The sequence below is a fragment of the Agelaius phoeniceus genome, chromosome 13 (genome assembly GCF_051311805.1).
Source record: "Agelaius phoeniceus isolate bAgePho1 chromosome 13, bAgePho1.hap1, whole genome shotgun sequence".
Lineage (NCBI taxonomy): Eukaryota > Metazoa > Chordata > Aves > Passeriformes > Icteridae > Agelaius > Agelaius phoeniceus.
In genome coordinates, this window is record NC_135277.1 from 15775164 (window position 1) to 15800085 (window position 24922).

Here is a 24922-nt window from a genome sequence, read left to right on the forward strand (position 1 = left end):
AGATAGGTCAGGCATCATTGCAACATGGAACAGGGAAAAAGTGGCCAGAATTGGGGTTGCTCATGCAGTTTTGAGCATAACTATTGCAATCAGTGTGTCAAGTCCCTCTGTCACTATTCAGGAAGGCAATGACAGTTTAGGTCAAAAGAGACACAGGCATAAAGGAAAATGGACTGATTAGAGGCTGAGATGGAGACATCTTTTTGGTAATCTTCTTTTCTGCTTGAGCCTGGTGATGAGTTCTGGCTGCATTAGTGTCTAAACCCCAGGTATTATCTATGTCTTACAGCCTGGAGAAATGACTATTGCTTGACTCATTCACCACTGGGAGTGTGGCCTCATGTACTACTACTGCTGTGCTAAAGATGAAGACAAAAATAAAATTCCACCATCCAGCAAAGAAAAAAGCCTCTTATTTAAGAGAAAGAAAAGAAGAAAGATACGCAAAGGAAAAATTCCTGTGAAGGAATCTAGCATCAGAGACTAAAAGCCAGAGCCAGGTCAGGCCCAGCTGTAGAAGACTGAGCACACGCCTTTCTGCCCTCAGTGTGGGCTGTGGTAATGTTCCTGCCCTGCACTAGGACCCAGCTCATGGAGACTTCTAACTGCGTGCCCTGGGACAGGTGTGATAGCACGAGTTTATTTCCTTGAGGACAACGCTTTGCCTTCGGAGCAGTGCGAGGCGGGAGCGCCATGAGCTGTGCCGTGTTCCGGGGGCTTCTGCTGGGCCTGCAGGGCTCCGCTGGGCCCGCTCCGGACAGCGCCGGCTGCCCTGTCCTGCCCTTAGTGCAGCTGCGGGCAGCCCTGGAGCTGCTGAAGCAGCTGCGGAGGGGCCATGGGGGCTGGAGCAGCTCCCCTGTGGAGCCGGGCTGGGAAAGCCGCGGCCGTGGAGCCCGGGAAAGTTGTGTGGGAGCTCGCAACGCGTTCGAGTACCTGAAAGGGCCCTACAGGGAAGGTGGGCAGGAGCTATGGTGATGGGACAAGGGGCAATGGGTACAAATTGAATGGGGGAAATTTAGATGAGATTAGGAAGACATTCTTTACTGTGAGGGTGGTAAGGCACTGGAACAGGCTGTCCAGGGACGCTGCGTATGCCTCATCCCTGAAAGCGTTCAACATCAGGTCGGATGGAGCTTAAAATGGGAGCGTATTATCCTTAGGGCCCACTGCACCCCTCAGCGTCTCACGCTGCGCTGGGCTGCGGAGCCCCTGCACTGCGGAACGGCGCCCGGGGAGGGGTCAGGCCCGGCCCCGGGGGCGCCGCCCGGCCCGGCCGGAGCCGCCCGCCCCCGCCCGGCCCGGCCGGAGCCGCCCGCCCGCGCCCGGGCCCGCGCTGCGCCACCAGGCGGCGCCACCGCGCGGGCCTGCGGCCCCGTCCCCAGCATGGCCCCGCCCCCAACACGGCCTCGCCCTCAGAGTGGCCACGCCCCATCATGGTCCCGCCCCCGGCGCGTCCTGACCGGCAGCTCCGCCCGCGCGCTCGTCATTGCTATCGCGAGAGCAGGGGCTGCCCGCTCCTGGCTACTTCCGCCCTCTCTGCCAAGCCTCGCGTGATCTCCTGCCCCTTCCTCCCGGACAGCGTGCTCGCAGTCTCGCGAGAGCGGGGCGTGCTGCGACTGCGGGGCGGGGCGCTGGGTGCAGTCTCGCGAGAGCCGCGCGGGGGCGGGGCGCGGTGTAGTCTCGCGAGATCTGCGGGGCCGCCGGCGCTCCCCGGCCCGCTCCCTCACGCTGACATGGTCGCCGGCGATGGACCCTCCCAGGACAGGTCGGTCACTGCGGGGACGGGGCCGCCCCGCCCGCCGGGACACAGCGGCCCGGACACGGCCTCGCCCTCTTCGCCGCCGAACGGCGCTGTCCCAGGCCGCGGGAGTCCCTCCGGGGGAGAGCGGCCCCGTCCCCGCCCCGCTGTCCGCTCCCTCCCGGGGGTTATTTATTCCGAGCACCCAATGGTTGCTACGAGGTTTATTTTTATGTCTTGTTCCCTTGACGTTGGCTTGGCAGTCAATGCTTTGTGCTTCCTGCTGTATGAAAAGCCGTGTCTCTTATCTGCGCTGGTGAGGTGTCTTATCCTGTGTGTAGATGGCAGACTGAGACAACAAAGGTCAAGTGTGTTCGGGCTGTGCATTGACCTATATGTATTTACTATTAGCGATGCTTTTAAAGTTCGCCTTAGTCACACATCTACATCACGAGATGTCTCAATCCATTTAGAAACCTCTCTATGTTGCATCTAATTACAGTCAAGAGGAACGTTATTTCTGATGGAGTCAGAAGTAAAATCTCTTTTTGTGAGTCCTCGGTCAGTGCTGAAACGACCCTTTGTTTTGTGGCTGTAACTTTGTTTGTTTCGTCCCGCAGGAAGCCCTTACCAGCCCGCCATTGAAGCTTTGGAAAGCCACCCAGAGAAAAAGTTTTACAATGTGTCGAAGCTCGGAGGCGCCAAGTATGGTACGATGCTCTCCGGGGGTGATCGGGGTGGTGCCAGCAGCCACTGCACCACTGGTGCCCTGCGGTGCCAGGAGATGCACTTGGGAATTCCTAATGGATGTGTTTGGAGGCTGATTATATCCCAATTTCTTAGTGCTTTATGGAGTTTGCAGGGGTAATACTTGTAAGTTTTTTTTTACCGAGGGAGAAAGTACAGGTGTTTCTGGAGTTTTCAACAGTATTCCAAATCAGAAGAATTACTCAGTTTTGGAAAAAAAAAAGAAGTGATAAAGAACTCCTATTTAATGCTTCAAAAATAAATACAGCTTTCCCTGTATGTCTGTGCAGCTTCATGGTGTTCTGGCTTCCCCTCCCCAGCAGCCTCCCATAGTGGGTGACTGTTTGCCAGAACATGGCTCCTGCTGCAGGCTGAGGTTTTGTGGTGCTCACGCTGTTGCTTAATCTCAGCTTGTCATTAGTATGCGGTGGCTGTCTGTGCCAGGGGACCTTCCTTGGGTCCCTGTGTCCCAGTGCCTTTCACAATGTTGCACGTGTGGTGGGAGGGGAGTCCACGCAGGGGAGGGAGCTTTGCTCAGTGCCAGCTGGAACAGCCTTTAGCCTTTTGCAGGTAATCAAAGCATGCTGGCATTGTTCTCTCCCTTTGTCTTCATGTTAAACTGAAATACTTACATGGGCTACTTAGTAGCCTTACTTAGTTATGCCTTCCTTAGTAAAGGATTTGGACTATTTTTTTCAGTTTTGCAAGGTCTGAATTCTTCTGTATTCACAGAATTTGTAGTGTGCTTCTTGAATAAAAAAAAAATCAGTGGATATTTCCCTTTAAGCCCATATTTGACCACAATTATTAACTTCATGTTGTTTAAAGAGAAGAGAGAGAGTGGCACAGTGTCTGCTGAAACTGTGCAAGAGCTGTGTGCTCTTGCAAATTTCCCCTGCTCGTAGTAACAAAGTCAGTCTTTCAGATAAGCACACATGGAGGAAACAGTGCTTCTGCTGGTGGGTTGGTCCAGGAGGAACAGTGCTGTGGGGTAACAAGACCAGGCAGTTCTACAGCAGTTTTGTGAAAAGCCTCATGACAGGAGTGGAAATAAAACAATAAACAACTTCCTGCTAAAATGTGCCACAAAGCTTGCAGCAGCAGTGGGTATTCCTGAACATATTCTCAGGAGTCTAAACAGACTGCACTGAGAGGGTCTTTGTCTTCCAATAGAAACTTCTGTGCAGAAGCTGGAAGCCTCATGTCAACTTCAAGGTAGCAAAATACTAAATAACATCTAGACACAGTCTGGGACAGCACTGGTAGCAAATTGAGCATCTGGAATTGCTCACTGCATTTGTTGCTAGAACAGTTTGAGTTTTACCTTTCTGGCTGTAATTTGATATTAATTGCCAGCTGATATTAATCAGATTACTAATGAAAATGTTAATTGGTTTAGTTATCAGTTTTCTAGTGTTTTAAGACTTATGGGGAAAATGAGAAGAGTTCAGAAGGATTTAGGGCAGACAGACCTGTGGAGATTTAGAGCAGGCTCTTGCTGGGGCTGGAGCTCATGTGGGGAAACTTCCATGGTTAAGCTGTGGCAGTGTGGGAGGACAGAGATTGCACTGCCATGCATGATGCTGTGCTTAACCTGTGAGCTGCTTTTCCCTTGTGCCCAGCCCTGCTGTCCCTTCCTGCAGCCTGGGGCATTGCTGAGCCCGGCCTCCCCTGGGCTGCAGTGCCCGGGAGGTGCCAGCCGGGCCCCGCTCTGCCGGGCCCTGCTGTGCCCGCAGCTCCTGTGGCTCAGGCAGTCCCGGGGGGCCCTGTGATCTCATTGCTGGAGCTGTCCTGTTCCCTGGAAGCCCCAAAGTGCAGATGGGAGCTGCTGGTGCCTCATGGAGCTGCTTCTCCAGAGCTGGTGCTAAGCAGCCCCTGGGGCAGTGAGATTTGTAACCAAGAAATCAAACAAGAAAGCAAACAAGTTCTTCTCTGGGAATCTGGCTTTTAGATCAAGGGAGTGGTGGCATGAAGGTTCATGAGACCTTTTGGATGACATCTTTATACTCAAATAGTTTATTAAGTTTATTCAAATCTTAAACTCAAAATAGTGACTTGTCTAATTAGACAACAGTGGATATTATCTCAGAAAGACAGAGAGAGAACAGAGTCAGCAAGTTCTGTATTAGTAGTTTGTGAACAAACCACTGGATTAGGTTGAGACCACCAATTTTTTTTTATTTTATTAAAGCCTGAACTTAATTGTTTCACCTTCCTTCAGCTAACTTAGGATTTCTCAGTGTTCTTACAAAGCTAGCTGCCTGCTTGAATTATGCTGAAAATAGTGGGATTGGAGGGACAAATGTCAATCAATCTTGATTTTTTTTTTTTCTTTAGTGGTTATTTTGTTTTGTTTGCATTTGGGGAGATTTTTCTCTTCCCTCTTATTTAATTCTCATTTCCATTTCCCCTTTTTTTCTGTGAAGGAAACTGCTGCTTGTCTGTATCTTGATTCATATCAGTAGCAAACTAACTCAAGCTGTATTTAATGAAATGTTCTTTATATTTTAGGGAGTGTGTTAATTTTAATTGGGGTGCAGAATAGTTTCTTGTCTTTGTATCACTGTCTGTTGAAAATAATATTCTGGCATTGGTTGCTTTGGCTTGGTATCTTGAGTTACAGAATGGCAAAATTTACAGTTAAAATGGTTTTCAGTATTCCAGTAGTTGTTGCTTTTGTCCTGCTCTCATCAATAATCCAGGTCTATACTCCTTGCATCTCTCCCCTGCCAGGCTAACATCCCTTATTGTCACTGTCTGACCAGTGTGCACAAGCCACTGCCTTCTCCCATTAGAATCCCATAGCACAACTCATCAGTGTGCACATTTTGCAACTCTCTGTTCCATATTGTGTAGGGAAGATCAAACCCAAAGGCAACTGGAAAAACAGGCTCCTGAACCTCTCATCCTTCCAAACCCTAGAAAAGTGGAATTCCTCAGAAATGTGAGCTTGTAATTCTAAAAACCTGTGTAAGCTGCAAGCTCATGGTGTCTGACCCTTGCCTCACCCCAGATACTCTGCCTTACTCCATCCGAGTGCTGTTTGAGTCCAGTGTCCGGAACTGCGATGGCTTCTTGGTGAAAGAAACGGATGCTATGAACATCTTGGACTGGAAAACGAAACAGAACCATGTTGAAGTGCCCTTCTGTCCTGCCAGAGTTGTTCTTCAAGACTTCACGTAAGTATGTGTGTGTGCAAAACCCCCAGAAGAACCTGTGCAAACTCACTGAGTTTGTGTTGAATTCTTTGGCATGAGAATAAATCACACTTCCCCTCTTGATAGCCAGGTAGAAACCTGTGCACTGCCCCTGCTGTGCAGTAGATTTCTCATGATAATTCTATATGATGCAAGGTTAGGAGTTGTTCCCTAGGGTACTCTGGCTTCAGGACAGGTTGGTGAGGCTGAAACTGCTGGTCTGCAAGGAGCACTTTACAGGATAAGAGCCAGAATACAAATGGAAATGGTGATGTTTTGGCTGTAGCCACATGGTTGACAGTTCACACTGTTCTGTCACTGACAGTTCTTCCTTGAGATAACTGAAGATTAGATATTTCTTACTCCACAATGACTAATCCAGGTGAATCCATGAATAATACTTATATAGAAAAAGCAGCTCTTTGGATGTTATATTTGTTAGTGATATGACTATGGCATAGCTGAAAGGGCAGTCCTTCAGCAATCTGCAAATATTCAATTTAAGCTGTCTTGCTGACTCTGTATATTTATTGAGATAATTAAAAAAGGAATTATGATGATAATAAAAATGAGGTAACATTTGCTTAGTAGGCAAAGCCAATAAGATTTACATGCTACTGTGTTCTATAAACATTGCCTCTGTTTTGTACAGCAATACAAATATTGTGAAATGATAAAAGCTTCAGAAATAGCTCTGTCAGACAAATGATATAGGCTGGGGTGTTAAATGTATAGCACGAGCTTTGATTGCATGGCAAGGTTCTGTTGTAAAGGTAAGGAGTATCCAAAGATTGCTTCTGTACTGAAGTACCATCACATCTGAGAAGCAAAGCAAGGCACAAGAGAAGTGTGGTTATCTTTGAGATGGTCCCATGTTCTTCTTTGGTACATTGCCTTCAGACACACTTGCTCGTTGAGAGGGTGTACCAACTCCATGACTTCAAAAATGGTCCAAGTCCTTTAAACTTGAGAGAATAATAGGTGTATTTTCTGAAATAGGATATAGCTACTTCTAGACTTGGATAAAATGAAAAAGAAGTTTGTGCCACTCAGTGAGTTAGTGTCCATGATGTTTTACTATTTTGTTTTTCTCTCTGTCAGTGGAATTCCAGCAATGGTGGATTTTGCTGCCATGAGGGAAGCTGTGAGAAATGCTGGAGGAGATCCAGGGAAGGTCAATCCTGCCTGCCCAACTGATCTCACTGTTGACCATTCTCTGCAGATTGATTTCAGCAAATGGTAATGGACTTTTTTTTTTATTTTTACAAGCCTTACATTTTTGTCTGGCACTGAAGTGTGGATTCCTTCAGGTGTTGTTACTATCCCATCAAATCATTTGCCATACATGGATCCCTAAAACAAGATGTGGTGGTATATGAAAATGGGCTGGATAAAAATGGATAAGCACTCTTGAGGGAGAGAAAGAATGTTTGTGAGGCCTTAAGGGTGAAGCTGACTGATAATCCAAATTCTGGGCAAGATTTTGCTGAAATAACAGGATCTGGCATGGTTTCCAGAAAATAGCGTGTATCAAGAGAATGAGGCAGAGGGCGTTTGTTGTTTTGCTTTGCTCTGATTTTATTGTTCAAGTTAAACAGAACTTTGTTTCCAAACGTGGCTGCCTTGTCACAGCTCCAGAGAAGGGGCCTGCTATTCTACTGGGCATTTTGAAAGACTGTCATTGCAGCCCATGGCTTGTGACTGGTCTGGGTTTTTATGGGCTTTGCTTTAACACCAGATAAATGAGGCTATGGATATTTTCAGAGAGAGAAGTATACTTGGAGAAGTCTGGAAAAGTAAGGGCACTGGAAAGCTACCAGCATGGTTTTCTTTGTCTGACAGGCAGTGATGTGATGAATACAGCCTGGGGCTGCCTTTGCTAGAAATATAAATACTGCACAAGAGGAAAAACTTGGAGCTTTTGTTTAGTGTTTGCTGAAGTAAATACTAAATATTGCAGCCTCCCTTCACCTTCTCCCCTGCCTCTCAATTGTGGAGCCTTCCAAAACCCATGCAGAATTGCATAAACTGTTCAGGCTCTTTGGAAATTTTAAAAGTTCACGGAGAAAAAGCCTGTGGTCGAAGGATATGGATGTGTGAGTCATTTCTGTCAACCTTCCAAATACTCACAGGGTTTCAGTTTGCTGAGTGTCAGAAGAGCAAGAAACTGCAGATGATCTGTTGTCCTGCATATGTGTCGTGTCAGTTCTGTGCTCTGTCTGTTCCTGTGTCCAGAGGGACAGCTGATTCCTTTGCAATTAGGCCAGCCTAAAATTATCAGGCAGACCAAGTGTTGGCAAGAGGTCTCCGCGTGCTGCTTTGTAATGATAAATCCGGCTCTGGAGCATCCCTTTGGAGAGCTCTGGGGGCTCAGCAGCTGCTGGCCTGTGATAAGAAACCCTTGGCTGCAGGGTGGTTTGTGCTGCTTTTATAGAGAGCTCCCATCTGTGGGTCACAGCCTGGCAGGCTGCAGTGGGATTTAGACAAGGTATCTGCTGAGGCCAGGCAATACCCTGCACTGGGGATAACTGGGGATCTGGCTGTGCTACTGAGGCAGAAGGAAGCAGTGGCTTTAATTGCAATTTTGTGATTTAATAATTACGGAGAGAGGTGAAAGTCAATTGTTTTTCACAATAAGCTTTTTTTGCTCTCCTGCAGAGACCCAATGTTGCACTAGTAGAAGGTAGTGTGCTATGTGGAGTTTATTTAAAAAAAAAAAAACCCTGGCTTTTCTCTCTTACTTCTGACTGGCTTGAATAGTGTATACAATTTATCTGTGCCTTCAAGAATTTGTATAAAAAGCCTAATTATGATCAGATTATGTTTATTCCTTGAGAAAGCTTTGCTTGCAATCATTCCTTTGTGGTTTTAATAGAACATGTACAGCACAGTCTTTAAAAAAAGGAAATAAATTCAGTCTCCCATTTGTATGAGACTCTACCCACAACTTCCAAGTCTAAAACTCCAAGTTCAGCCTTTAGAATGCTGTTTAGAAAGATTTCTGGTCTGTTGTGAACAAATGCAAGGAGTTGTTTGGTGTTAATCTTTCAGACAATCCAGTTCTGTTCACTTCTTAACCACACCATGCTACATTACTTAATTAAGTTTATCCAGCGACGGTTTACTTTGCAACAGGGTTGTAATAAAATAATTCTCTTTTTTCAGATACTATTCTATAATCTGTTGAAGGGATTGCAAAAAACACAAGTGGGGGGGCGCGGGGTGTGCGCACAAAGAAGCAGCTTGGCAGTGTCTCAGTGGATGCCGTGTTTGATGTTGCAGTGCAATCCAGAACGCTCCCAACCCCGGCGGGGGCGAGCAGAAGCCGCTGGCCAGGCTGTCCCCGCTGAAGCCGCCGCTGCGGAAGCCGCCCCCGTGCCGGGGCCACAGCGGCTGCCGGGGCTCGTGCGGCGCGGGCGAGGCCGGCCGCAGCCCGGGGCCCTTCCCTGCGCAGATCGAGAACACGCCCATCCTCTGCCCCTTCCACCTGCAGCCTGTGCCTGAGTAAGAAAGCGTCTTTGCTAAATTGCCTTGTACCTTTGTGTTGTGGAACGGTGCCTGTGACAGCGCAGGGAAATGGGATTTTCTTTTTTTCATAAACATCATTTTGTAGTTTTCACCTATGCCTTAGATAAGTTGTTTCAGTATCTAGAACTAGATCAGATGTAGCAGATAAAAATTAGTCTACAAATTTTGCTTTTTACACTCTGCAGATGGCCACCTATTGACTCATGGCTATGACTTTTAAATTAAATATTACTACTTCTCTCATTGCTTTACAACAACAACTAAGCATAGGAGTAATTCTCAGTCTCTTACAAAGCAAGGCTGATTGAGTAACTCAATGAAGCATTAATTAGTCTCTAAAAGTAACTCATAGATTTTTGTAATAACTTTTCAGAAGTCTCTTGCTCTTAAAGAACTAGGAACTAGCCTGGACATCATCCCCCAGCCTGTGCAGGATCTCACAGCTGATCTGTCACTGATTTGAAATTCAGTAAATATCCTGCCTGTGTAGTAGCCCAGGGGAGCCTCGTGTCTGTGCCTCTCCCAGATTTCTGTGTTATTAACAGGTTGTTGTGCACTGTTCCACCTATGCCAATTAGGTGTAATTGTTCTCCTTCAGCTGCTGCCTCTTTGTCTGATGGGCTGTTGAGATCCCTATCTGCCTGTGCTGGACAGGTGTACAATGAAAGAGCTGATCAGATCTGTATCCCACAGAGATACTGTGTGAATGCTGTGGTATTGTTGTGGATGTGGAGATGTTCCTGCTCAGTGCAGGAGTGCAGGAGCAGTGGTGTTTCCAGCAGCACTGGTGTTTGGCAGCACACCAGCAGTGGGGTTTATGCAGCTGCAGGGTGAACGCTGACTGGCCCTCGGGGCTTGGTGAAGCAGGAGAGGTGCTGGCCTCCTGCAGAGAAGAAAGGGAAGGGTCACGACTTCCAAGTGAAGTACACTTCTGAGAATTGAGGACTTCCTGGTATAAAACAAGTGTGTTCCCTTCCTTGTTCAGCTGCTCAAAGCAGAGGTTATTCCTCTTAAGCTATGGATTACAACAAGTATCAGTATCTTAATAAATAACACATACAGAGAAAAGATAGTTCATTTTATGAGACTGTACTGATGAGTACTTGTGAAGAAAAACTTGTGGCTTGGAGGGAAATACAAAAATGGAGGATAGTTACAATTGAACTAGTGACCATCTTGGTTCTTTAATGGATGGAGTTTTGAGATGTGCAGCCTGTGAGTTAACTGCTAGGGAACAAAAGCTTCTGTGTACTGTAGTACATGCTTGGAATGGATCTCTCCAAGTACTTTTGAGATCACACACTTTAGATGAGCCATACCTAGAATAAACAGGTTCTCAGACACAGCACATATGAAATCAGCTATATCTCATTGTTTACAGAAAGTTTGCTCCAGGGAAGCAATTGTCTTTGTTCTAATAAACCTCTTCAAAGAGTCCTGCAGGCTTAAATAAGTCTTTCATCAAACAAACTAAAGCTACAACTTGTTCTTCTGTAATTTGAAATAAATTATAACAGTACTTGTAAACTTGTTTTCTTTCTAGGCCTGAGACAGTATTGAAAAATCAAGAGATGGAATTTGGCAGAAATAGAGAGAGGCTTCAATTTTTTAAGGTATGTCTGTGTACCTGCAAGCTTTGTGGTTTGGGCTTTTTTAAGAGTCATTTTTCCACCAGTATTCAGGTTTAGATGATAAATTAAATGTGAGCATTTGGAAGTGTCAGGTTTTCAAACCTGAAATTAAACAAGAAAAGAAAATTGGCTTTCTAACTTGAAAAAGTTTACTCTGATTTGGTTCTTGTCAGTGGGGATTTATGAAGCACTGGTGTTTTTAATGCCTTTCATGAGCTCAGTACCTTAGGTCACAGTGAGTTTCTGGCTGAAAGGGTTCTTTATCCATAACTGTGTTAACAAAAGTTGCTGAAGTTGGAAGTGTTGAGTGGAGACCAGTGTTCAGACATGGCTGCTCTCAAACTGGGCAGCAGAAGTCCTGTGGTGAACATCAGCTTCTCTGCTGCTGGGCAGGGCTCTGCAACATTCCTATTTGATCCTTATCTGTTTTGGTTTTGGAATTCACTTCAATGATCTAGAACTCTTCTCATGGATGTGGACTAGAGGTTTCTTTCTGAAAGTTGCAAATTAGCTTTTACATTATTAAAGAAGGAAATGGCCAGGCTGAACCTTGTTAGAAGTTTCTGTGTCAACTCTATTAAATGTACCATCCTGAGTTTGCAAGCGGTTTCACCCTGGAGTGTCAAACCTAAACTCAGTTGTGCCATAAATATAAATTCTGCTATAGGTACAAGTGCTTAGGTTTGAAAGGGGCATGAATTACTGATTTCAGTCTCCAGAGGAATTCAGTGAAAGCTTTTGTTGATGATTAAGAATGTATCCAAGGAGATGACATACCTCTGTTTGACAAAGGGACAAAAGCCACTTGGGTAAATAGCAAGGCTCTTTTATTGTGTCTTCATTTTGTCTTTTTAGTTATGTTCTAAGAATTGAATATAGCTTTGAAAAAAATGCAACTCTTTTATTCTCCTTTTGGAAAAATTACAGTGGAGTTCAAAAGTTTTTGAGAATGTTTCCATAATTCCACCTGAGACTGGAACAGCTCATCAAGTGAACTTGGAATATTTGTCCCGAGTGGTTTTTGATGTGAAAGATTTCCTGCATCCTGATAGCGTGGTTGGCACAGACTCACACACAACCATGGTAAATGGCTTGGGTATCTTGGGCTGGGGTAAGTATGCTCAGAACTTCATTGCTCTTGGAAAGGCAACTAAAGCTTCACTAAAAAATATTTCTTCCCACTGGGTGTTTGTATCTCAAGCATAACAGACTGTCTTTAATTATTGTTCCGAATCTTTTTTGTCTACAAGTAATCTTGAATAACATTTCCTTCCATTGAGAATTGTAATTAATCCCTTATAATTTAAAGAGAAAACAAACAAAAACCAACTGATATTCAAATAGGTGCTGTTTGTACAGCTGAAATTTGTGTAAAGGTTTCTTTTCTCACAGAAGATGAGTTTTAGATATAAAATATTTTCTGGTTGACTGTGATGTTTAACTTGAGCAATAGTCTTGCTTGATTTTATTTTTGATGTGCAAATGTTTAATGGAACTTGTAAATTTCGTGCTGTGTCCTTGTTGGAAATGGAGCACTGCCCTTCATTTGGGAGAGAAAAGCAGCAATATGTTTATTGTCATGAGTCTTTAGGTTTTCTATAAAGGGGTTTATTATTTTCTGGGACCTGAGCACACGGCGTGCAGGCTGCTGAAGGTGTGACAAGCCGTGTCCCACTGTCCCTGCAGGCGTCGGGGGCATCGAGACGGAAGCGGTGATGCTGGGAATGCCGCTCACGCTCCCCCTGCCGGAGGTGGTGGGCTGTGAGCTCACAGGCACGGTCAGCCCCTTTGCCACATCCATAGACATCGTTCTCAGCATTACAAAGGTAGGAGTTCAATGCCGTTTCAAACAAAAGAGGAGACATTAATGCAAGTACTACCAGTGTTGCTTGAGAAATGAATTAAATGAGAGGAGTGTTTTTAGTATACCTTTAATTGTGGCAGTGCAGAAAGATATAAATAATCTCTAACTATTTCTGTTTGCTAGTCCTCTGAAGTGGGAGATTTTTCTTTCCCCTCTATAGTGATTTCCTTATAGACCCTCTTTCACTAAAAATAATTCATACTATTTATTTTTTCAAACATAGGCATCAGGGTTTCAAATGCTTGTGAATTGTGACAAACACAGCTTGCACTGTACATCTTCATATACCAAGTATTGTGTGTTCTTTCCAACAGCATCTTAGACAAGCTGATGTCGCTGGAAAATTTGTTGAGTTTTTTGGGAGTGGTGTTTCCCAACTGTCCGTAGCAGACCGAACCACAATAGCAAATATGTGTCCTGAATATGGTGCTATTCTGAGTTTTTTCCCTGTTGATAATGTGACATTGAAGCACTTAAAGCATGCAGGTAAATGTTAAACTAAAGCAAGGATTTGTTGTAATTGTGATTTTCAGTTGTGGTAATATATGTTTTTTACTCTGCAGAAAAACCCAGTGCAAGAACTATTGAATTTTTGCTTAAAGCTCCTTAATTCTTACGTGGTGCTTTTCTGCAGAGTTCTGACGTGGATTTAACATGTAATTAGAATTGTGCTTGAGGTTTGTGTCCAGTCTAATGCCTGATTTACCAACATGATACTGCTTTTCAGCATCCAGAGTCCTGGTTTTTGGAAGCATATCTAAGCCTATAAATATACCAAGGAAGTTCTCACTTATTTTGAAATATGTATGGAATATAACTCTTTGAAATGAGTCCCATAACCACCTGGAGATTCCCTACAAAATCAAAAGTAGAAATAAGTGAAACTGCAGAACAAATCTGAACACATCTCTGATTTTTCCCAGTGGTTTATGTTTCCCTTTGAAGTTCATGATTTCACTGGCATCTCAAGCTCAGCAAGGAGGATGTCAGTTCCTTATCAAGCTACTGCAAACAGGAAACCACAGGGTGACAGATGCCAAAAAAAGCTCATTCATGAGTGAGACTTTCTGAGATGAAACCCGTCCGTTTCAAATAAGAGTTAAATGCTTTCAATAGCAAATGTTTTTGTCTGATCAGTGCAGAGCAGATGAATGGGTTTGGAAGAGTAGCCAGCAGTACTGCCTATTGTCAGCTAAGCACAGGGTCTGTATTAGACAAGGAAGCCCTAACACAGAAAAGCCTTATGGACTTCAGGGACACAACTGTCAATTTAGTAAGTTACCACTGCTAGAGTTGGAATAGCTTATTTTATTCCTTGACATAAGAAGACAAGTTAAGATAATTTAGGAAAAAATGTAATGATTTATAAATGTTTTAATTTGTGTGTCATTCTTGACTAGAAGTTGGGATATGGAAGTGGTGTACTTGAAAAAAAAAGTACTTTGAATATTACACTTAAAACAATCTGAGTATCTGTAAGTTGTGTGATTTATTTTATTTATGTCTTTAATGTGACTTCTCTCATGTTTGACATGACCTTCCTTAGGTTTTGATAAGGCCAAGCTTGAAGTCACTGAAGCATATCTTAAAGCTGTGAAGTTATTTAGAAATGATGAGAGTTCTTCCAGAGAGCCTGAGTATTCCCAGGTATGCTTGAAAGGCATTGTTTGATTCTCATAAATAACTACTGATGATTTCACAGTCTTATCTCCCACTGTAACTTTCATTGCTTTCAGCAAAGTTGTTTTTATTAACCCAGAGTTTTGAGAAAGCAGAGTTTGTAAAACATAGAGGGTGTGGGGATAAGAAGGGAAGCATGGTAACATTATGTCAGTACAGATACTGAATTCCAGTCATCCCAAGGACTGTGAATGGTAGAAAAGTTATGGATAATGTTAAAACATTTGGAATAAGAGGAATGGGCTCTTGAGTGAGTGGTGTTGAAAATGGAATCCCAGAGTTCTAGATGTCTGAGAGCATTCAAATTTGGAGCAAGAGTTCCTGGGTGTCTTGGGAATATATTCCATGCACTGCTGGGCTGGGGTTGGTAATGCCTGCACTTTGTGTTTCTTGGTTTCTTTAGGTAGTGCAAGTTAGTCTAAGTTCTATAATTCCATATGTCAGTGGCCCCAAGAGATCCCAAGATAGAGTGGCTGTTAATAACATGAAAAGTGACTTCCAAGCCTGCTTAAATGAAAAGGTTTGTATTGCTGATGCTTGCTTCCAAAGGTATTTCCTATCATTCACATGAATAAATATTGTGTTACCTATCCCTTGTGTACCTACTGAGCCCTCCTTATTGCTACACAACTGCTTATCCAGGGTGTTCTGGTCTTGCTTGACAGGCACCCCAAGAGTAAATCACAGGTGTGTTTGGCAGGAACGTGAGCTTCCCAAAGTCCTTAATTTCACAGTTCAGATTGCTAGGGAGAAGGAACTTTAGGTAGTCCATAGTGTGAGCTTAGCAAACATTTTCACTTTTTCAGGGTTTTTTTAAACAGTTTTATATTATTTAATTTCTGAAATAGAATTTATCCTAGAAAAACTCATCACTCCTTAAAGGAGATGCAGGAAGACTGCCAAGATTTCTAGCTGAGTGTTCTGAGTTCTTACATTAGCAAATGATTTTTCCTTACAGCTTAATGTGTCTTCACAGAGTGAATGTTTTTACTCTGAAGGTACTGGTTTTGGTTAGGGGTATCCATGGGCATCTGAAGAGTGCAGCTAATATAGGAATGTACCTTCATTTTCATTTCATTTCTCATTAATGTTCAAGACTTACAGCAGCATTAGAAACAGCTTCTAATGAGGCCTGTGGTCCTGTGGCTCAGTTGTGCTGGAGGGAGATCATAGCTGATGGTGGAAGAGAAAGGGTGAGGTTGAAAGGGGACCTCTGGAGGGTGTTTGAGTGCTGAAGGGCACTCAGGTGAGTGTGGAAAATGCTAATGGACCTTCTCTGGTTTAGTTACCACCCTCTTGCAATTAAAATCTTGGACATGCTTCTAATTCATGAACAAGTATTGTGTAGATTAGACATGTATTCCTAAGGAGATGTTCTTCCATATATGCAAGGAGGTGAGCTGTGGAACAGCCACACACAGACTGACCTTTGTTCACAAGTGTTGCAAAGTTAAAGCAGTTGTGAGGGAAAAAGGCTGAGACCCTTGTACAGACAGAGGGACATGAACTGAGAGCTGCTTTTAAAATCATGTAGGAGTTCCTAGTGGCACAGCTGAGTATTATTTCAAAACCAGTGTTCACTTGGTCTTGCTGTAATGTCATCCTTTCTGTACTGTAACAACTGCTAACTTGAATTTTTGTCATCCAGTCTGGTGTTAAAGGGTTTCAGATTGCAGCTGAGAAGCAGAATGACATTGTGCCTGTTCAGTATGAAGGAAATGAATACAAGCTGTCCCACGGCTGCGTTGTCATTGCTGCAGTCATCAGCTGTACAAACAATTGCAATCCATCTGTCATGCTTGCTGCAGGTATGTTGGGGCCAGACAGCTCAGCTTCTTAATGGTGCTCCCATGCTTCACAGGCCTCACCTTCACTTTTGTAGGCTCTCTTTACAGGTTTGAAACTGCAGACTGTAGCCTTAGCTTGTAGTTTCTGGCTAGGTTATGTAGGGAAAGTTGCTTTTCCATAATACAATCTAAGTTTGTCCCCTAAAGCAGTATTAAGGAGAGCAATTATAAAATCTTTACACTTGGTAGTAAGACAGCAAGTAACCAGTTCTAGGGCTCCTGTCAGTGCACAGTGCCATAGCTGATGCAGGAGGTGGGCTTTAGCTTCAAGCCTGTCCTGGATCATGAGCTGTCATCCCCAGCCAGCACAGAAACTCTGCATTGCTGAGCAGTTCTTCTGTCATTGCTTGGGGGTATCTGCCACACCTTCACAAGCTGCAGATGGTTTTGCTGGAACAGCTCATCTGTCAGACCTTGCTCTCCTCTTTTTAAGATCCTCTGTGGCCAAGGTGAGCTTCCCCTTAGGGCTGTGTGGCCTGTCAGGGAGGCTGAGTGGATTGGCACTGTGAGCTAGAACATGGTAAAGAGATTTGTCTTAGAGAAAGTAAAATGGGTGTCTACCTGCCAGGAATGGGAATAAATTCATGGTATTGTTATGCATTTATTCAGGCCAGTGAGTGCTTGAATAGTTTAATAAACTGAAAGTTGTCTAATCCTCTGGGGGTTTTTATGCTTGATTTAACTAAGGTAGAACCATACAGGTGTCCTATGAAGGGATATACAAATCATAATCTGTGTCCTTTTTTTCCTTTTTGTTTGGTAGGACTGCTGGCCAAAAAGGCTGTTGAGGCTGGCCTCGTGGTGAAGCCCTACATCAGAACAAGTTTATCACCTGGCAGTGGCATGGTCACACATTACCTCAGTTCCAGTGGAGTATTGCCATACCTCAGCAAGCTTGGGTGAGTCTGGCCAGGTGCTGCATACAGGGCTTGGATGGGCTGATAAATAGGATTGCTGTTCATTTGGGGCTGCCTAATTCCTAACTTCAGAGATTGCTCTTTTGCTTCCTTGCTGACTTAAAATTATTCTGCTTCATTGTATTCCCACTTCAAAATTTATGATATGTAGCTGTAATACATCAGAGCTGTTTTTCCAGTCACAAATTACTTCATTTTAAGTGACTTACAGGACAGGATGTACTTGATGCTGTATTTTAAAAGTGGAAGCTGGATGCAAATTTGTCAGGACAGTCTGTATTTGTCTTCCCTTATCATTGCTGCTGTCAGGGGTTGTTTAGTTAATGGTTTTGGTTGCTCTGTAGCAGTGACAGAATATGTTCAATATTCTGTAACAGTGCCCAGCTGTGGTTTGCATCAGTGACATGTAGTGCCTGTTGTTCATTTTCTAAAAAATCTTAATTATCAAGGGACAAAAAAATTTTTGGAGATTGTTAATAAAAGAAAAAGCAGTTATGTTAACAGATTCCCCATAACCATGTGTGACTTGATTGGTTTTTCCCATGCAGGTTTGAGGTTGTTGGTTATGGGTGTTCCACCTGTGTTGGGAACACGGCCCCTTTGCCAGAAGCCATCAGGAATGCAATAAAACAGGTAAAGTTCTGGCTGGCTTGTTGAACACAGAAATATATTTCTCACCCAGTTAAGCAATCAAGAAATACAGTAATCCAGGCAAAGTACACTTCATTTTTGCTTTGGGCTTAACATGGTATTGTTGGTGTATTTGCTTGTTAGAGGGAGACCATGCCAATTCATTGCTGTGTAAAATAAATGTAATAAGTGGTATTTCTAAAATACAGTTATAAATTACAAGATAAATTCATACAATCTAATCTTGCAGAGGATGCAATGTGTAGATTTTGTACCATAAGTGGAGGGTTTTAAAGAGCCATTTGCTTGAATAATTTTAACCAGCACTTTCTAAACAGCTACAGCTTTTTCTCTTCTGAAGCAGAAGAAAAATAAATAAACGGCAGGAGAGGAATTGAATGAAGTGACAGGAGAGCACATCAGAGGGTTAAAAAAGAAAATGAGAAAGAAGGGTAGTGAGAGAGAGCAAAATGCCTTTCAGTTGTTGCGTTGGAGTAAATATTTGAAGTGCAATGCTAAAAGCACATCTGACTTAGTCAATAGAAATAGCATAAGCAGTTGCAGTACTCCAAGCTCTGGAGCAGTATGTGTGGGTCTGCCTTTCAGGGAGATCTCATTGCCTGTGGGGTGTTGTCTGGCACCAAGAACTTTGAGGGCCGCCTGTGTGACTGTGTCCGTGCCAACTACCTGGCGTCCCCTCCGCTGGTCGTGGCCTACGCCATCGCGGGCACTGTGCACATAGACTTTGACACGGAGCCCTTGGGTGAGTGTTTTCCTACAGCTTCTGCTTCTGCAGCTGCTGCACATGGGCACAGATTTCTGCACATGATTCCAGCACCCAGAGCCAATACAATTGAAGAGAAAGCGCAGCCATATTTGGTTTGCTCGTGGCTAAAGCAAAGCATTCACTTAACTGATCTTTGCCTATCTGGTACCATCTCTGCAGGCCTGAATATATACACATCTATATTCTAATACAAGTCTCAAGTCTAATAGTTCATTCTTCCAAACTACTGTTGTGTTTAAAATCTTACTCAGGCACTGGCTTCAATGGCAAAAGTATTTACTTACGAGATATTTGGCCCACAAGACAAGAACTTCACACAGTGGAGGAAGAGCGTGTGATATCATCCATGTTTAAGGAATTGAAAGAAAAGATGGAGGTAAGAGTGGTCTGTTCTACATAACTTAAATGTTGCATTTCATTGTAGCTTTAAGATCTTGCAGTTGCATGTGGTTGGTTTGCCATTTATTTGTTATAGTAATGGAGGACTTAACTGAAATGGGTACTTGTATTTAAAAGCAATTCCTAAGTAATACCCAGTGATGTAACCTTTAATATGTAATAGAAAATGATGTACTAAATAATAGTAATTAATAAAATCACCAGTATGTCTTTAGGTTTTGACTGTAAAAATACAATAAACTAACTTCTGTTCTTTATTAATTTTCTTTCTTGTAGAAAGGAAACAAACGATGGAATTTACTGGAAGCACCAGAGTCGACTTTATTTCCCTGGGATTTAAAATCTACTTATATTAGATGTCCTTCCTTTTTTGATAAACTTGTAAGTTGAGTGGATCTATCCACTAGATTATATGCATTGCATTTAAGTAAAGGAATAGCTATTACAGCAAAGCTTCAATGTTAAACTAACAAATTTAATTATTGCTCATATTTCTCAGTCTTTTAAATATTTGTGTCTCTGGAATGAGTGGGGCCTGTCCATCCAGGGACCTTCCTATAATGCAGATATGTTTTATGTCTCTAGTTCCTGGAAGAAACTGTTGAATGTTCCTTTTGTTCCCTTCTGTTGTTGTTCCCTCCCACCCTGCCAGGCCAAAGAAGCAGCTCCCCCGCGGGCGGTTGAGAACGCGCACGTGCTGCTGTTCCTGGGGGACTCTGTCACCACGGATCACATTTCCCCTGCTGGGAGCATTGCCAGGAGCAGTGCTGCTGCCAAGTACCTGACCAGCAAAGGGTGAGCCCTGCTGAATAATTGACCAGCATTGCCCCCTTCTCTAGAAAGGCCTGTCTGCAGAAAGGGGAGGCTGCATGTGGAAAAGCAAAATACTTAATGTTAATAAATATGCTGGTAATGGTTAGAGGATTAGTAAGGTGGGTTGTTTCCTAGAGCAATCTCCCCATAATTCTTCTGTAAGTACCACACTGCTTGCAGCACTTCATAAAAAATTGTAGAAAATTAATTTCAAATTGCAGCTTTCCTCGTGAATAACCTAGCAGTGATTTGCACATCATTCATGATTTATGATAATTACATTTTTTGGAGGCCCAGTTCTTTACATCTTCTACTGAAGACTTCTATATGTTGCAATAATTATTAGAAAAAATCATAATATCCTTTTAAATCAGTTCATCTTTAACTGATTTCTTTCAATTTCCTTTTTATTTCAGACTCACACCTCGTGAATTCAACTCTTATGGGGCTCGAAGAGGTAATGATGCTGTGATGACAAGAGGTACCTTTGCAAATATCAAGCTTCTCAATAAGTTCATAGGAAAACCAGCTCCTAAAACAATTCACTTCCCATCAGGACAAACGGTAGGAATATATTTGTGTGCACAACTAGTCTGGAATGGGGAGTGCAGGTTTAGAACTCACTCAAAATGTGTCATTTTATCATTCCACAGCTAGATGTGTTTGAAGCAGCAGAGCTGTACCAGAAGGAAGGCATTCCTGTCATTATTCTAGCAGGAAAGAAGTATGGACTGGGTAGCTCAAGAGACTGGGCTGCAAAAGGGCCTTTTCTACTGGTACTGCTGGTTTGTTTGGGTTTGGGGGTGGTTTTGTTTTTTCTGGAAATACCTAAAAACACATTGTATGATCTCTTTGTTAGAATCTTCATGGGAGAGAATCACTAGTCAGGATAGGTCAGAATTTCCTCATTATGTCATTTACTGTCTTGCCAACCAGACTTTGAGACAAATCAGGCATTTGTCTATGCTGACCTCTGTTTGGTCTCCATGGGGTGTTCAGTATCTCATTGTTGGAGGCTAATTTCCACTAATATTGAGAATATATTCCAAGTCAGCCATTGATTCATGTCCTGTTAACCCCAGCATGGTCACTGTCTGTAACAAACTCCATTTCACACTGCATGGGCCTGCTCTGTTTGCTTCCATCTAGCTGGGAAACTACTAAATGATGTTACCAAGGTACTTAAAGGACTCTGTGCAAAGCACTCTCTCTTCTCTTGAGTTTGAATTGTGAGATGTTGGACACAATCTGTGTTTGAAGGTTCCTGCTGTGTTTCACTCAGCTTGTCTCTTTGCAGGGTGTTAAAGCTGTCCTAGCTGAGAGCTATGAGAAGGTTCACAGGAGTCAGCTGATTGGAATTGGCATTGCTCCACTTCAGTTTCGTCCTGGGGAAAATCCAAGTACTCTGGGACTCACTGGCAGAGAGCAATTTTCTATATTGTTCCCTCCAGACTTGTTGCCCAGAATGACGTTGGATATTAAGGTATCTTTGCAATATTTTAAATGTCTCTGTTGAATGTTCTGATGCAGAGAAAAAAAACCTTAATTCTGATGATAGAAAGCAAAGCAAGAAAAGACAGAACTTAATTCTCTTGGAAGGTAAGCTTGTAGTCCTGCCTGAAGTTTGTCATGGCTGTTGAAGTTTCCCAAAGTAGATATACACGTGTTCTTTGTACACAACTTTGTGTGCAGCCTGATATTCTTGATCATTCTGAGTGGTATTTTGCCCCTCATGGGCTTGGTCTTAGGGTAGAATTGAGTTTGTCTCTCATAAGTGTGATGATTTGAGAGAGGCTTCAGCTCTCCATGCTCTGTAAACAAGCCCATCACACAATTTGTGCCATGCTCCCAGCTGCACCACAACAAGCCTGCCTTCTATCTCCACAGGCTTGGGGCACATCAGAGGGCTGAATTTGCTTGTGTTCAACAAAACTTGGGGTTAGAATGTTGACAGAGAAATAAGCAAGGGGAAGTGAAAGCAAAGCTTAATTGGTTTCTCTTTTTTGCTTTTGTTTTGAAGACAAGCACTGGAAAAGTATTCAGCGTGATTGCCTTGTTTGAGAACAATATGGAGATAACTTTATACAAGAATGGTGGAAGTCTAAACTTTGTGGCTCGAAGATTCTTATAGTAGCTACTGACTCTCTGGGTACCCTACATAACTGGTAACTCAGCAAATGCCTTGTGTGAACCCAGGAATCTGTACTGTGGAACTGCAAACAGTCCTAGTGTGCTCAAAGTTACTTCGTCCATGGATGTAAAAGATTGTGAATCATTGTAACTGCAACGAGATCCTTTCTGATTTTAAATAATATTCTAATGGTGCTATTAAACATTGCTAAAATCAACATGTGTATTGTGACAAGAGAGCTGTAAGTATGGAGGGGATGTTTTATCAGACCATTTTGTAAATAAACTATGCGAAATTGAAACTGATTGTGCTGAAGATTATTATGTAAGAAGATTTTCTGCAGTTGTTTCCACTCATTTTTTGCACCTGTAAATCTGTGTACTGCTGTTTGTTGGTTTAAGAGTAGCAGATGGCATGGAATTTTAAAGACCAAACAGATTTTTTATTTTCCTCAACCAGAGCTTAAAAAAGATACTGAGTTTTCAGTTTCTTGAGGTTATGGGCTGAACAAAAAGCAGTCCACATGAGGCCCATGGTATCCTGTATCTCAGATGTTGACTTCCTTACCTTTATGGGATTATATTTCCTCTAGATCCAGATTTAAACTACTCAAGCTATGAAATATGTGAAATTCTGTGTGCTTAGAAATATGGGAAATATTTCTGCATTTAAAAACAAATCTCCCAGTTGTTTCATTCATGCAGGTTAAGCCATGTTTCTTCATGCCCTTCAATTGAAGTTTGTCACATCTGCTTCAAGGGACGCACTTGTCATTTGTGACATCTGTTTTTATTGTGCTCTCTGCAATATCATCAGAGAAAGTACCTCCTTGTAATGTTTTAACCTTGAAAGCCTTTTAAAGGATTTGCTAGGGCTGTTTAAATTCCTCTGCTTTAAATACAACCTGTCTAATCCATTACACGTGTCAGATGTTCAAGATGGCCATGCTGCCTTGGAGTGCTTTCTCCCGTGCTGGCAGCTCCCAGCTCTTACAGAGCATCCCCTTCTGAGGAGGAGAAACTGAACAAACCTGGCTCTCATGGCACTGCAGTAGCTGGGGCTGGAATTGTCAGCCCCTGTTCATAGCCCATATTGGCAGGAGCTGCAGCATGGCTTGTGCTCCCACTTCAGAGCTTTGGTGCTGTCTGAGCTGTGCAAGTGAGTGCAGCTCCAGCAGGCTCTTCCTGTGCTCCTGTCTTGAAAAGCTTCATAACTCCACTTACAGTTTGTGTAGAGTTTAATTTCTGCTGGAGAACAAAACTGCAATACTTGCCTATAAATTGTCAAGATTTTGCTTTAAGGATTTTTGTGTTGATAAATGTTGTCTTAAATATCAAAATATTTAAGAGGACTATATTAGCTTTATTTACGTGTACTTTTAATTTATAACCAGATACTGAAATAGTTGACTTGTGAACTAACAGATGAACTATTCAAATCTTTAAATAGTATGTTTGACATTCTTTTAAAAAAAGCCCTGAACCCAAAGTGTCCCAAACCTCTTGCATAATTATATCAATACAGTGTATTAATTTTTTGACAGTTCAAAAGCCAAACTAATTTGATTGACATAAATTTGATATTTGTTTTTCTGTTTTGTTAGACAAAGTTCACTAAAGTTTGAAGTTCTGTATAATCTGTTTCTATATTTCACTAGTTTTATGTGATTTTCTTTTAGGTAAGATGAAAACCATTCCGGTGACTCCTACCACTCCTAAGGGGGGATAAATCAATGAATATTATATTCAACTGAATGCTGAATGATTCCTGTTCTGTGGTACACTTCCATATTCTATCCAGAGTGACTGGGCAGATCCTACTTCTTGTACTACAGTGTCTAATACTATTTTATCCCAGCTCAAAGGTATATTCTTGATTTAATTCAAGGAAATGTTACTGGGGAGAAAATGGAAATTTAGTGCTGGTACATAATGGTGCCTCATGCAGATAATACAACTGCAACTCCATGCCTATTTACTAATGCTTGAAGGAAACACAGCCCCCTGCCCTTTCTCCATGCTTCAGGAGCCAGGAATCCAAGCCATGTCAAGGCAGATTGAAGAGGTGAAGTACAATTTCAGGGTATGTGACTTACCTGCAAGTTGTCATCAGTAAAGCAAGTCAGTTCTTTTTAGAGAAACAGGGGCCTTCATTACCTTAGCAGCTGCTTTGATTCTGCTGCACTAATGTCTTGTAGTCCACGAGAGAGAAGTTCTGAGCTGTGCCTGGGCACAGGGGCTGCTCAGCTGGAGGCTCCTATTCTTGCTGCAGCAGGTGCAGCTCTCCACAAGGCCAAGTCTGGCATCTCCAGGGTGTGCAGGCTGGCTCCTACCCTTGGGCCCGTTCCCTGTGGGGTGGGGGTGCCCTGTGGGACGGCTCTGCCCGTGCACCATCTGCTGTGAGCCCTGGGAACAGCCCTGCTCCCTGTCCTCTGTGCAGAGTGCAGCTCAGGAGGCCAGCAGCCAAGGAAACATTTAACTGGACACTGCTGGGACCCTGAGGGCCCTCGGGCAGGGGCAGGGCTGGGACAGTCAGCATTGCTGTGCTCACACACCAAACGTTCACTTAGACCTCTCTTTAGTATCCTGAAGTGTAGGAGGATGTGTACCTGTTTGAGAAGTGACTCGGTGTGTTAGATGTATTTAACCTAGACCTCTCTCCATTTGGATTTGGGGGGAGAATCTTGCTGAAATTTTTGTAAATGTTTTCTCTTCTTGCTTCCCTCTTCCTCCCCATCCCAAACTACAAAGCTTTGGGATAGTGTTGATGTTTATACATTTTACACCTAAGTATAAGGACAAGAAGCTATGTATATTAATCCTATTTAAGCAATTGCAAATCATTGTCTGCTGTTTAAAGCCAACAGAACAGTCTGTTTTAAGTTCAGTAAGTATTGCATAGATATATCTTAAGTTCAATTGATGAAAATTGTGCATACAATGTTACCAATGTTGTAAATTATTTTTAATAAAGAAAATTGTATGACAGTTCTTGTATGTTACTGTCTATTTTG

General features: G+C 43.0%; 1 protein-coding gene and 1 long non-coding RNA gene across 7 annotated transcripts; one reads left to right on the plus strand and one right to left on the minus strand.

Moving 5' to 3' along the window:
- Window positions 1-1639: 1639 nt before the first annotated feature.
- On the plus strand, window positions 1640-24896 carry IREB2 (iron responsive element binding protein 2). 6 transcript variants are annotated; one of them, XR_013184094.1, is made up of 23 exons: window positions 1967-2106; window positions 2359-2448; window positions 5499-5664; window positions 6784-6921; window positions 8965-9186; window positions 10754-10823; window positions 11769-11952; window positions 12528-12667; window positions 13020-13191; window positions 14252-14352; window positions 14789-14905; window positions 16034-16193; window positions 16996-17131; window positions 17698-17782; window positions 18386-18542; window positions 18818-18942; window positions 19242-19346; window positions 19618-19760; window positions 20195-20342; window positions 20432-20554; window positions 21076-21261; window positions 21799-22150; window positions 23588-24896. XR_013184094.1 is itself a non-coding variant. In XM_054641859.2 (22 exons), exons 1-22 carry the CDS (start codon window positions 1747-1749, stop codon window positions 21907-21909), a joined length of 2898 nt encoding a protein of 965 aa, XP_054497834.2. In that variant the 5' UTR covers window positions 1640-1746; the 3' UTR covers window positions 21910-24896. The 6 variants fall into 6 exon arrangements, 5 of the variants coding, with proteins under 5 accessions (XP_054497834.2, XP_054497833.2, XP_054497835.2 ...); XM_054641859.2 differs by lacking the exon at window positions 1967-2106 and adding an exon at window positions 1640-1765 and having other exon boundaries at window positions 21799-24896; XM_054641858.2 differs by having other exon boundaries at window positions 21799-24896.
- LOC129126112 (uncharacterized) lies at window positions 6189-7997 on the minus strand. Its single transcript, XR_008535046.2, has 2 exons — window positions 7813-7997; window positions 6189-7035 (listed from the first exon to the last, which is right to left on the minus strand). It is a non-coding gene; the product is annotated as an uncharacterized LOC129126112 (long non-coding RNA).
- Window positions 24897-24922: the final 26 nt, after the last annotated feature.